Source organism: Equus caballus, chromosome 14, assembly GCF_041296265.1.
Source record: "Equus caballus isolate H_3958 breed thoroughbred chromosome 14, TB-T2T, whole genome shotgun sequence".
Lineage (NCBI taxonomy): Eukaryota > Metazoa > Chordata > Mammalia > Perissodactyla > Equidae > Equus > Equus caballus.
In genome coordinates, this window is record NC_091697.1 from 82,790,984 (window position 1) to 82,805,652 (window position 14,669).

General features: G+C 34.7%; 1 protein-coding gene across 46 annotated transcripts in view; it reads right to left on the reverse strand.

Moving 5' to 3' along the window:
- Positions 1–3,983: 3,983 nt before the first annotated feature.
- The window catches only part of PPIP5K2 (diphosphoinositol pentakisphosphate kinase 2), a 67,456-nt gene continuing 56,770 nt past the window's right edge, over positions 3,984–14,669 (reverse strand). For all 46 annotated transcript variants that reach the window (XR_011425657.1, XR_011425661.1, XR_011425660.1 and 43 more), the window contains 2 exons: positions 12,086–12,211; positions 3,984–5,718 (listed from right to left, as the gene is read on the reverse strand). Coding sequence is in view for 41 of the 46 variants with exons in the window: in XM_070234514.1 (XP_070090615.1) it covers positions 5,606–5,718; positions 12,086–12,211 (239 nt within the window). In the remaining 5 variants the exon portion in view is untranslated. The remainder of the gene's footprint in view (positions 5,719–12,085; positions 12,212–14,669) is intronic.

Consider the following 14,669-nt stretch of genomic DNA (forward strand, 5'->3'; position numbering starts at 1 on the left):
GAGCCAAGAAGAAACTTACCTCATTTACAGATGAGTAGTAACTGAGAATGAAACTGCACAGTGTTCATACAAAAACACGCCAAGAAAAGGAGGAAATGAACAGGAGAAACAGTAGCAGATAAAACCATTCAACAGAAAAAATGAATCCACCGAGCACATGACATATGTGACCAAATATAGTATCATAACTCAAAGAACTTAAGGAAACAAAAAGTTCATACAGAGATATAAAGTCATCAGAAACACCACAGCAAAACAAGCAAAGGAAGTGGAAAGCTTTCTTCATCTTGACTAACGAGGGGTTCAAAATGTAGCATTTAAATTGACTAGCACGTAACAAAGACACAAACATATTCATAGGTATACAGTTAAACACAAGAAGAACCAAGGAACTAACACAATCAAAACTAAAACTGTGCAGTAGAGAAAAGGGTATAAAGAAGTATACTAATTGGACATTGCTCATAGCTGGGAATCAAAAGCAAATTAAATATATAATTCAAAATCACACTTAAGAAGAAAACGACTAGTCGAAAAAAGGCAACTATAGCAAACACAGATAATATAATGCAAGTGCAGCGTACATTGTTCATTAGTTATGTGTTACCCATCCCTCTGCCCCTGCATGCCCCCCTCCCTTTCCTATCAGAACCCTGATGTTGGTCATATGTCCATCCTTTCGTCACACAATCACACGCCTTAGGTCAGTGGTTAACTGAGGGTGACTCTGCCCCCTAGTGGACATTTGGTAACGTGTGGACACACTGTTGACTCAATTTGGGGGTATGCTACTGGCATTTAGGGTAAAGGCCAGGATGAGGACACTGGTTCCAGGTCAATGTCCTGGATGTGAGCTTTCAGGCCCTACCACAGGCAATTACCAAGGCTTTGCCTGGCAGCTTCATGGGGGAACGCCCTCCCCACACACAGTCTTCCAAGGCAGTTGCGGTCAACGACTCAGGCCCCCAGGGGCCAGCATGCTGCCATGCATATCTGCATTCCTAGCCGAGGCACTTTTATTCGGAGGCCTCCTTATCAGGGGACCTTGGCTGCAACATTTTTCAGACATCTACTTATGGGCTACGGGAAGAGTGAGGGCTTGACCAAAAAGCTCTCCAGTTTTTTTCCACTCCTAGTCCTTACTCATCTCTCTGCCCCCAGTCCCCTGGGTTCATAAAACGCAGGAAACTTTTGTTCAGTGCTCCTTACCATCCTTTAGATTTTAGTTTCATAAATACTTTCGTATAATTTAATGTTCTTAAATAGAAAATGTATTCGTGAGACAATTTCCCACACCTGCACTGCATGTCATTTGATTGACCCTTGCTCAGTGCCCTTCCATGGTGGGGGAAAGGGAACAGTGAAGAGCCAGAATAACTTTCCCCTTTGGCCTCTTGCTTATGTTATTACAGTAAGTAAATAAAGACTTGTTATTTTCATTTTGGCTCATTGTCTTGATTGACACCAATCCTTGCAACTTGGCATAGGGATACTGCCAAACATCCTACAACGCGCTGACAGCCTTCCACAATGAAGAATTATCTGGTAAAAAATATCAACAGTGCTGAAGCTTTTGGGATAACCTGACCCCATCACCATCTCCAGGGCCACTGAGTTCATGAAATTCTCTTGGAGAATGTTATTCATCTAGGTGTAGACAGATGACCAAATAAGTTAGCCCAGTCACACTGAAGTGAAAGACTCACTATTCCATGGTTGAGAGAGAATTTTCCTCAATTTTTGTTGTGTTGGACATAAACAAGGAAACAGGTAGCCCTGTCACTGGCAGCCATCTTGCGAACATGAGGGAAACAACTTTGGGATAGCTTATACTATGCTAGAGGGGAGAGGGAGAGAACCTGGGTCCTTGATGTCATAATGGCTGATAGAACTGTGGAGCCCACTCCTCCTCCGGACCTTCGGAAACGTGTAATAATAAATTTCCTTATGATTTTAAGCCAGTTTCAATTGGAGCTTTTCTTATTTGCAATGAAAAGTATTGTTACAAAAAGATAAAAAAACTAAAAATAAAAACAGAAAGTATAACCTAAAAGCAAAGATACAGTATATATATAAATAGACTAATGTATTAAATAAGAGGAATCCTAAAATTGAAGCACAAACCAAAACCCACTATATACTATACTAAAATAAAATACCTAAACAAAGTGACGCAAACATAAAAAATTTAAAAATGGATACAGGTATAATATGCAGATGAAAGCCAAAATAAAACACAGGTCATAATCTTAGTATTTGACATTTTAAACTATAGGGCAAAAGCATCCAATGAGATCAAAAAAAAGATATTGTTGTAATGATAAAGATAAAACTCACAATGGAAATCTAACAGTCGTGAATTTATATGCAACAGGAAACAGCCACATACTATATAGAAAAAAGTAAAAGCTGATAAAAAAAGGAGAAACTGACAGAAATCCCTAAGTGGGAAGTTTAATTTACCTCTCTCTCAAGTCATGACTAAGCATGTGGACCAAAGGAAAAGCAGGTTACAGAAAATCTAAATACATTTAACTAATTAATTAAGATATAATTTATATATAGTATAATAGATTTTAGATAGCCCTTCATTCTCTGAAAAAGAGACTAGAACGTCCACAAAAATTGACCCATATAAAGAAAACTTTACATGGCAATAATTTGGTACCCATGATTCTCTACAAAGGGAGAGCTGTTTCTACTTGGACTCCTTATCACAAGAGATTCCAGAAGTAGTGTAAAAATTGTCCCCGTGGGCAAGAACAGCAGCTGTTTGTGAAAGCTCCATGTACAGGGGAAGAATTAGAGAAGCTAGAGAGGGAACGGCTGGGCCACCACAGAAGTGATCCTAACTTTAGAACAATAAATACAGGTAGTCTACATTATAAAGATCAAGTGATGTAAAATTAATGAACTCTATATGTAAGGCAAACTTTGATAAGCACACAAGACTGAGAACTTTATACCAAACAAGGTACAGGACAAAAATGTAAAGCCTTAGTTCAAACTGGCCTGAAGCTAGATACTAGTAGGCATGTAGATCAGAGTCAGCAGAACCTGGAGGGAATCTGGGCGGCCCTGACCAAAACAGACTTTTCTCTTGTCTATAGTTTTAATTAGATATTTCTTGAAGAACTAAACATTTAACTTTTCTCCCATAATTGCCATCTAAAGCCCGTTGGCTCCATGTATGTTAAGCACACTGCTGCATGTTCTCTGTCCTGTTACTGTCTTCCTTCTGCCTCCATTTCCTGCTTAAAGGAAACATGAGACTTTTCTCCTGAACTCGATTGGTAGAACATCCCAAAAACATTTGCTAGCAGTTGAGAACGGACTATGAGAGCTTGTCAGAACCAGAGCAGCAGAATCTGCTGGCACTAGACTTCAAGGGCAAAGTTAGCTCTGAGTTCAGATGCAGGGTGTTTAAGGGTGAAAAGATTGAACAATGCACTATGAAGACTAACATCCTGGGATGACTGGGCCATTCCTCAAGCTGGGCTTTCTCAGCTCTTTGCTGGTTGGAGGATTAGGTGGCAAGAAGGAATCTTCTAGCATTTAAAAAAACAAACAAACAAAAAAACATACTTTCCCAGGATAAAGTGAGAAACAGATGCTTCAGTCAAACTTCCACTAAACAGTGGTAACTATAATTTCTTCTCTGATATGAAAGACTTTTTTTTCGTTCTGGAAAATGATTCTAAGATTCTTGCAAATAAGACTGTCCAGTTTAGTGACTATAGTGAGATCACAGTTCTTGAATAACAATAGAAAAAGTGAGTTGTACCGACCTTTCTAGTTAATTTCCGTGGAAAGCAATATATTGCAATATGTATGGCCAATAACAATAAATTGTATTTAACAATCTAAGACAAGCATTGTTTAATACTGAAACAGTTTTCCTCATTATTTCTACTTTGAAAGCTAAAAGGAAGTAGATCAAGAAGAGAAATAAAAAATTATTTGCCATTTAAGTCACTCTCTGATTCAGGAAATAAAATATTTTAATTCAGTTCCACTTAAAAAATAAAAATAGTTTCCTTACTCCCACAATGAGCACATTAACCACATTTCCACATACAGAAAGCTTAGATACAGCCAACTGTTTACAAGACATGTCTCCATATAATACATTTACATTCATGTGAAGTATACGAACATACAGTTGTATGTATTTATGACTTTTGCATCTGGTACCTTCTAAAACTAACACGTAATATACTTATTTTCTAAAAGTCAGTACATATATGATGATTTAAGGTTAGGAGAGTCTCTTTTGAAGAATTTTAATAGTTATATTCATACAAGAATTCAATAATTTTTCTAAACATAAGCTTCAAACTAAAGCTTTAGGAATGTAAGTTATCTGACCGGCAATGCACAGAATTCTTAGGTTGCGCTGTTTGGTTTACGGTTTATTTCAAGTGGTCTGTAACTATTTGTGCATTAAGGGAAAAAAAGCACCAAGGATAATAAATATTTTTTCACATCATAGGTAAAATCATAACACAATGATCTTAATTTTCCTTCAAAATCTAATCATTTGAAAAGAGCATTTATTTCAAATGCTTCATATTTAAGCTTTCTTAGTGAGATCAACTGATACACCGGAGATAAGAATGGAAATGGTAAAAACAGGTGCTATACATAATATCTACTAACTACAGAATTCAGATATTCTTCTCACGTTGACGATTTCCATTTTTGAACTGAGTTCCTTAGATGTAAAAAGAATTCTGAAAGTAAGCATAACATTTATGAACTTGTCAACCATATCTCTTAAAAGGAAACTCTAAAGATGTCTTTCTTGCCAATATATGAAGCAAAATTTTCCTGATGAACAAAAGCACCTTATGGTAAGGAAATATATAAAGAAAATATTTTCTAAAAATTAATATACAAATTTGTGTGCATAAAAGTATAGTTATCCCAGCTGTATATGTAATAATATTAAATAATGCACAATAAAAAAATTCGAAGCACTGACTGAAAAAATAACTCATATGCTAACACTCCAGTTATTAAATATTGCAGTATACGTAACTGTAACAATTGGGAGAAAAAAAAAAAGCTTTCTAATCTAAATGGTCAATGAAATCTCTTTGGAAATATACCTATTACAAGTTCCCAATATGTAATCCTGGCCATCAAATTTCAATCCAAGCTATAGTTTTTCACAGCCAACATGCAATCCCATGAAAATGAAAGTGTGTACAGAGGCTACCTCACAGATTCTTCAGTAAATAGCATCACTGGTGTGACAGTGGTACAGGCCAGCTGAGCTTTATGTTCCTTTTCTTTACCACAGGCACATGGTAAACACCACGTTAAGAATGACAGATCTTCATCACCATAAGTTTTGCCATTTATAAAATGCTAAATAAACATTGTTTTAAACATTTCCAGATCATGACAAAAGTTCCGTACCTACATATATACAAAGTATTCTCTAGATTTAACCTATTTTTTAATGAAGACAGAGATGTATAAAGAGAAACCATAAATTACTTGCTTTGACAGTTTTCAGTCAACGTTTATTACACGTCTTTTTCTACTGAACACATGATTTTTATAAGTATAAGGAGTTCCAGCTTCTGCTAAAAAGATTTCATTTCTTCTTCCCAGTGCTTTTTTTGTGTTCATGCATTTCTGTTTTGCTAGTAATACTCTTTCTCCGAGATGAGGTATTAGGAACAACTGCACTGGAAGGTCCACTGGTGGCTGTACAAAAAGATAAAAACTATTGCTTAGATTTTCACAAGCAATCCAAGTTCAAGTAATACTGCTAAATAACAAAATAAGTCATCTTGTGTTAGAATTGTGATGTAAATGAAACATTGTAAACATGTAATATAGCATTTTTAACTTTTTTCTTTTTAGAATTTGACACCAATACAGAAAAGTAATGCCAACGGGCTGTGTTCACAAATTTCTCTTTTCACTTTACATTCTTCTTAGGAGACTAATTTTTTTCATCATTTTTAACTACCATCTATTATGCTAATGACTTCAAATTTATACTTCTGGCCCAGGCCTTTTCCCTCACCTCAAGATCTGTACATTGTGTATATCCTACTAGAAATCTCTATATAGATATCTCACAGGAAACACAAACTTAACAGGTTTAAAACTGAACTCATCATTTTCCCTATAAACACCTATTTTCTCCTATAACTCCTATCTCACCATTCTCTAAAAAGCTAAAATGTTAGGCAACTAGAAACGTTCTTGACTTAGGACTCATCCTTCAACATCCAAACCAACATCAAGCCCTAATGAGTTATCAAAAAGTCATTCTAAGCCGAGTTACATTCTGGTATGGAAGGGTAACGTACAGTCAGATCAATTGTCCTGCAGGTAACAAGTATAAACTCTGGATAAAATAGGAAAAACAACTACCCAAAGACACTGAAGAGCGAATAAAAGCAGGCATATACCGGACAAGAATCAATACTTGGAAGAAGGAAACAACATGGGATGAGTCCTCCTTGCCCTCCCTACCCCTGCCCTTTTTTAAAGCTTTTGGCCTAAGGACAGGATCCAGTCTGCATCATGTGGAATAGCTAAAACTCCAACATAAAACTCAGTCTTACTAGCATGAAGAACCAGAAGACAAGTACTAGGGCAGTTATAGTTTCTGGAAAGTCAAGAGAGAAATCCCAAAAAGGAGAGCCCTCAGTTCTTTGTATAAACCCTGATCCAAGTTATGGAGTGAGCAGAGTGAGCTCCAAGAAGTCTAGATAAGGCTAAAAGAAGTGAAGTGAAATTTGAGCTGTCAACCACTTCAAGGGACACAGTTTTGCAAACTGAGCTCAGCCAAGGTTAACTCTTTGCTTTAAAAAAACCAAAGCAACCCAATACTCTTTGGAGGAATATAACAGAATCTAGAGTTTCTACAACATATCATTGACAATGTCTAAAGCACAATAAAAAATTACTCAAAATATGAAAAAGTAGGAAAACATCTTTCTTCTTGAGAGTGGGTAAATTGACAGACTAATCCTGAAATCAGCCAGATTAACAGGGACAAGAATTTTAAAGCAACTATTTTAACTATACTCAAGAACAAAGGAAAATATGCTTATAATGAATAAAAACATAGGAAATCTCCAAAGAAAAAAAATAATCAACAATACTGTCTAAAATTAACAAATAAATATCTGAAATAAAAATTCACTGAATGGGTTTAACAGCAGAATGGAGACAGCAGGTAAAAGTGAACATCAACCAGGATTATTACCTAAAAAAAAAAATCCTAAGCATGCCATAGTCCAACAGCTGAGAACCAAAGAGAAAGGGAAAACATTGAAAGCAGGCAGAGTAAAATAACCCATTAACCACCACAGACATGGGAACAATTCAGATTAACAAAGACTTCTCATCAGAAACAATGGGAACCAGAAGACAGTGGAACAACATCTTTAAAATACTGAAAGAAAAAACTTTCTTCCCAGAACTTTTCCAGCAAAACTACCTTTCAAGAATGAAAGTGAAATAAAGATGTTTCAAACAATAACAGACCTGCAGTATAAGAAATGCTAAAATATTCAGGTTGAAAGCAAATGAAATTAGATGGAAACAAACACTTAGAAGAAGGAATGAAAAGCATCAAAAATGGCAAATATGTGGATAAATAAAAGACTTTTTTTCTCCTCTTAATTTCTTTAAAATACATATGACTGTCTAAAGCAAACACGATAACATTGCATGTCGCTCTTACAATATATGTAGAAGTGACATATATGGGTAACTTTGTGTAAAGGATGGGAGGAGGGGAAGGTAAAGAACCTATACAGTTGCAAGGCTTCTACATTTCACTCTAAGTGGTATAAAATTAATTCTAAGTAGACCACGGGAAGTTAGAGATGTATATTTACAGTTACCAAAAAAGGATAATGCAAAATGTTACAGCTAAAAAGCCAACAGAAATGAAAACGAAATTCTAAAAAACAATGAATTAACACAAAACAAGGCAGGAAAGAATAAAAGAAGAATAATAACAACAATTAGAAGGAATAAACAGAAAATAAAATAGTAGAACTAACCCAACCATATCAATAATTACATTAAATGTTAAGGGACTATAAACATTGCAACCATAAAGCAGATATTGTTAAAATGGCTTCTTAAAAAAGTCAAATACATGCTGTCTACAAAAAACCCCCTTAAATATAAAGATACAGATGGGTTACAAAATTACACCATGCATACAGTAAACATAAGAAAGCTAAAAGCAGCTAAATTCACATCTGATAAAACAAACTTTAAGACAAAGCATTACAAGAGATCAAAGAGGGAAATTTCATGATGATAAATGGGTCAATACATTAGGAAGTCATAATAATCAAACATGTATGCACTTAGCTAATAACAGGGCTTCAAAATACACAAAGTAAAAATTGACTGAATTAAACAGAAGAATAGACAATTCCACAGTTATGAGTGGAAATTCCTTTCTAAGCAATTGATAGAACAATCAGAACCTCTCCTTCCTTGCATGTGTCCCCACCACCCAAAATGGAAAAGACAGAGAAGATCTGAATAACATTGTCAACAGTCTTGACCTGATGGATACTGAGAGAACACTACATCAATGAACTATGGAATAAAAATTCTTTTTTAGCGCACTTGGTATATTTAAACTGTACCAAGTCCAAGTGTTAAGCCATAAAAGAGTCTCACATTTAAAAGACTGAAATCATACAGTGTATGTTTTGTAATTGCAATGAAATTAAATATGAAATTGGTAACAAGGTATCCAAACCTCAGCCTGCCCCAAATATTTGGAAATTAACCAATGTTTCTAAATACTCCATGACTCAAGGAATCACAAAGTAAATTAGAAAATATTTTTAGCTGAAAGAGGATGAAAATACAACATAACTTTCGCAAATTGTAGCTAAAGAAATAGTCAGACAGAAACTTACAGCTTTAAATGTTTATACAACAAGAGAAGAAATGTCTAACAATCAGTGATTTGAGAAACTAGAAATAGGGGAAAAAAGTATGCTCTTGGCTCCCTTGTCGAATATTAGCTGTCCATAAATGTGTGGGTTTATTTCTGGGCTCTCGATTCTGTTCCATTGATTTGTGTGTGTGTTTTTGTGCAAGTACCATGCTGTTTTGGTTAACATGGCTTTGGAATATATTTTGAAATCAGGGAGTGTGATACCTCCAGCTTTGTTCTTTTTTCTCAGGAATCCTTTGGCTATTTGGGGTCTTTTGCTGTTCCATATAAATTTTAGGATTCTTTGTTCTATTTCTGTGAAAAATGTTGTTGGAACTTTGATAGGGATTGCATTGAATCTGTAGATTGCTTGTGGAAGTATGGACATTTTAATGATCATAATCCTTCCAATCTAAGAGCATGGAATATCTTTCCATTTCTTTGTGCCTTCTTCGATTTCTTTCAACAATGTTTTACAGTTTTCAGCATACAATCTTTCACTTCTTTGGTTAAGTTTATTCCTGGGTATTTTATTCTTTTTGTTGCAATTGTAAATGGGATTATATTCTTAATTTCTTTCTGCTACTTCGTTGCTAGTGTATAGAAACACAACTGATTTTTGTATGTTGATTTTGTATCCTGCAACTTGACTGTATTCATTTATTATTTCTAAAAGTTTTTGAGTGGATTCTTTAGGGTTTTCTATATATAAAATCATGTCTGCAAAGAGTGACAGTTTCACTTCTTTTCCAGTATGGATCCCTTTTATTTCTTTTTCTTGCCTGACTGCTCTGGCTAGGACTTCCAATACTATGTTAAATAAGAGTGGTAACAGTGGGCATCCTTGTCTGGTTCCTGTTCTTAGAGGGATAGCTTTCAGTTTTTATCCACTGAGAACATTTGCTGTGGGTTTGTCATATATGGCCTTTATTATGTTGAGGAAAAAAGTAAACTCAAAGTAAGTAGAAGGAAGAAAATAATAAAGAACAGAAATTAACGAAATATAAAACAGAAAGAAAACCAACCAATCAAATCCAATTTTTTGAAAAGATCAACAAAATGGATAAATCCCCAGTGAGAATGATCAAGAAAAAGAAAAGAACATGAATTACCAGTATCATGAATAACAGAGGGTATTACCACATTGATTAAAAGGATAATAAAGAAACAAGAAAGTTGATGATGTAGATAAAAGGAACAAATTCCTTAAAAAATAAAGTTACCAAAACTTCCACAAAAATGACATAGAAAATTAATTCTATCAAAATTTAAGGATGAAATAACTATCTTACAAAAAACTTGTCAGAAAATAGAAGAAGAAATACTTCCTAAATGATTTTATGAGGCCAGCATTATCCTGATACCAAAACCTGAAAGACATTACTAAAAAAAGAAACCTTCAGAGCAATATCCTTCACAAATGCAGGTGCAAAAATCCTCAACAATCAAACTGAGTTCAGCAACATATATATAGAAAAAAAATCATAAATCACAACTAAGAAGGGTTCATAAGATTGGCTTATGTCATATTTAAAAAGTCAAATGTAACATCACTTCATCTTTATTATTTAAAAATGTGTATAAATAATGCATTTATTATGTATCTAATAAGTAGAGAACAACAATGTACCATGACTCAAAGATTATTCAAATCTCAGGTCTACTGACTATTAGCTACATAAACAGGGACAAGTCACAACCTCTCTTCAAGTTTCTCCGTCAGTAATGGTTATAAGAAGGGTATTGATCTCTGGAGGCCATGTCGAGAACTAAGAATAAGAAAGCGCTTTGCAGTATAAAGAACTATATAAATGCTAGCTTTGAGTTGTACATGCAACACACCATAATTTACATTTAAAATACTGTTTCACTCATCTGTAGCTGCATACACTGATTATTTAGAAATGTACAAGGTTTAAATCTCTTTAAGATACTGTGTCTGATTTATAAGGCCTGGTAATCTGACAAAGCTATAATCAGGTATAACAGATCAAATCAGTGGTATAGAGTGTCATCAGAGCTCTTGTTTTGAAAATCATATAAATACATCATCAGTGGAGGGGGTTGGGTGGGGTCTTGAGTGGGAGATAAGAGAGAGAACATTTTAGAAAAAAAAACCGACATGAGTGTTACAGGGATTTATTTGGGGAGAAGTAAAGAGAACAGTTCGGCTATAGTATAATAACAATAGCAGCAAACATTTAGTGAGTGTTTACCATGTGTGCTAAGTACTTCATATGTTACTGCATTCACTTCTGACAACTTAAAAAACGGGTACTATTTCTCTGATTTTATGACTATGAAACCAAGGATCAGAGAGGTTAAGTAACGTGCCCAAGGTCATATAGCTAATAAGTAGCAGAGCTGAGATTTTAATCTACACCCCTCTGACTCCCAAGCACAAACTCTTAACCAAAAGAATATTTGAGAGGACTAAAAGGAGGAAAAGAATGAAGACATCTGCACTGAGGAGACAGTCAAAGCCTTGCAGCGATATGGAATTGAAGTTATGTGGAAGAAAAAAGGCATAGGGTAAGAAAAAAATGAAGAGTTGATAGTCCCTGTCTGGGCTAAGAAAGTAGAAAGAAGAAGAACCATCAAACAAAAAGATAGACAAATCAGATAAATGGAATGAACACCAAGACAGAGTAATATCTTGGAGGTCAAGATAAGAGAACATTTCAGGAAGGATCAATGACACAACCAATTATGCCAAGAACTTAAAACAGAAAAAAGCTAATAAAAGATCGTTGAATTTGGTAGTCATACCTTCAGACTGAGAATGGAGATACTAAAATACTGTAAAGAAAGAAAAAAAATCTTCATATATAAAGATGCCTAAGCTCAACAGAAAAACAAAAGAAGACAGTCCATAAATTAGTTTGGAAAAAAGTGTAAATATGAAACATATTTTATTAACAGATGCAGGGGGAGACAATCAACAGAGGAAAAATACAAACATATCAAAAGGCTACAATGATAGATTTTTAACCCCTAGGATCATTACACTCTAGGAGGATCATTACACCTCCCAGAGTGCAATGATCCTACTTAAAAACAGATTTTACACTTAAAAAGCAAGCTATTAATATCTATATCTAATTGATATACAGAATATACAAATTCCCATACACTTCTAACCTGGTTTGCTGCTTGCTTTAGTACTCTTTAAGGTAGCTGGTGGTGTTGGGAGGATCTTTGCAGGTGTATATGTATTTAAAGATACTTTTCGTCTCATTACTGGACTGGAACGTGAAGTTGTAGAGGCTGAAAAAAAAATAAACAAACATAATAATTCAGCAATTTCCTGCCAATTCTATCTTTACATTTTAGAAGATTTCTTATGACATATTTAGTGGCCCTATGAATACACATAATAACAGGAGAAGACAGACTAGGTTTGTAGAGTAAACTCAGCAAAACCATCTTTGCTATAAAAAGTTCTCTAATGCTCTTGACCAAATAAATGTTCTGTTTATATTGTAAACAATTAGCATTTAACAGTATTCACCAAAGGAATACCAACAGGAATAGAGCAATACACTTAATTTTATTCTGTCCTGATAGAAACTCAGATTCTTAAAGGATGGCAGAGAACTGACGGCATAGTTTTATTGCTAGTAACAGAAGACAAAGAATCCCAAATTGTTTCTCTCAAAAATACCAAGTAGCGATTCAAGGACAGTTCATCTGTAAACACAATGGTCTACTAAACTATCATATTTAAGAATAAACTAACCAGATGACAAGTAAGCAGGTAAATCAGATTGTCTCCCTGTCTTCCTACATTACCCAGCTGAGATTCATTTTCATGCAAGGGAATTTTAAAGACATTTTTTTCTCTTTCTGATCAAAGTGGGGAGACTGAGAGGTGTGAAAAGGAAAAGTAGGGATAATCTTAAGTATGGAATCCTCTGGGGAACGATAGGCCAGAGTAGGGGAGCTATTGGCATGAGTTTCTGGATCCTTCAACAAAGAGAGGTGGGGAGATAACAAAAACAGATTTGCCTATTTTTGCAATTTTGGAAGAGGACTTGAGAGCAATAAAACAGTGTGTCTCTGAAAAACCATTATGTGGGACAATTATGGCAAATGTGCCTTAGGTGGTTGATATCTACACTATAGGAACATAAATTCCACTGGCAGAAGCTCAAAGTAGTCACTAATGAAATAATCTAAAAGTGACGAAAAAGTCCCTAAAACATCATATGAAGCACTAACTTCACCATTACTCAGCTCTTTCCTGCTTGCATTTTTTATCCTATTCTGTTAACTTCCACCTCTAACTTACCCAATTAGTATTTTCACATCTTTTCCCCGAATCTGATCTTGTCAGTGCCCCACTGTAAGCCATCTACTAGTTACCACATATTGATTAATTTTGTCCTAGGTGAGGAAAAAAACTTTCTGAATGACAGAAGATTAACAATGTCTTCTCCCTTATTATAAACACCACAAAATCAATATAGTTCTATATTATGATGCTACTTCCTTGACAATTCAAGAAATTAAGTATAAATAATGTAAATATACTGAGATTACTAAATATTAATTCTGCAGTTACACTATAAAATACAGGATTCAGATACTTCCATCATAATTGGCACCATATTTTCTTTACTATTCAAGAAGAACGAAAAAACCATACACTTTAGAAGATCTGCTAACTAACACTAACTAGTTGATTTCCTCAATAGTGTCTTTCTAATATTTTTCTTGAAACCGTAAACTTTTCTCAAGTGAAATCTTAAACAAAATGGATCAAAGCAGACACTCCAGTTGAAGCAGCCATGGAAGACACAAGATTTAACCATTCAGCATCCTTCTCTTCCTCATGGAACTTCCAAAAGCTCTTGGGAATAAAGACCAACAAACTGAATTAACTCCAAGGTTTATCCAATTCTGTGAATTGCATTAACGACATTTACTTTCTCATTTAGTTTCCTTAGTAAGTAATGACATGAAATTTTAAGACAGCTAGAGGGATTGGGGTACAACTTGCATCCACAATACAGAGAAGAGCTAATCAGAACTGGAGAAAGAATTTAACATCCTCAATTAATGTAACACAATAATACACTCTGGTGAATTGAATTCACTAACCACAGAAATGAAGCCTTCATAAAATAACAGCACCACAGAAAACCTCTTCGAAGATTATCTTTTCATAAATATCCCACCAAAATTCTCTTTCCAAAACAAATAGACATCAGTACTGCTGCTATTACCTTTAAGTCATTCACTGAAAATCTTCTAAATTCTAAATAGCACTGCTATCTACCCTAAGTTCTTCTTTACTAATTAGAATCTTTCTTTAATCTCTGTTTTAAGATTACAAATCTCTGCTCCAAGGAAGCAGTGAAACATCAAGTATAAAAAGGAGTAAAAGGGTGAATGAGAATTTATTCAGGTTCTCTACTGCATTCTGGGGAGCAGGACTGTCCATTCTATCAGCTAACAGAGAATAAAAGGAGACGAACATCCTTCATTTTGCTGACTTGGACTTGAAAGCTTGGAGAAGTTATTTCATTTGGAGTGTTATCAATTCTCAGAATCAGGCACATTCATAAGCAAATTCTGAAATTCAAACTTATTTCCCAAAACCATTCCTAAAGTGAAATATTTTAAAAGGGTCACACCAAGATACCTATCACCATTGATGATTGAAAGCAGAAGACAATGTGAATAGAACTCTCTAGAATAATACAGTGTGGTAGCCCAAGAA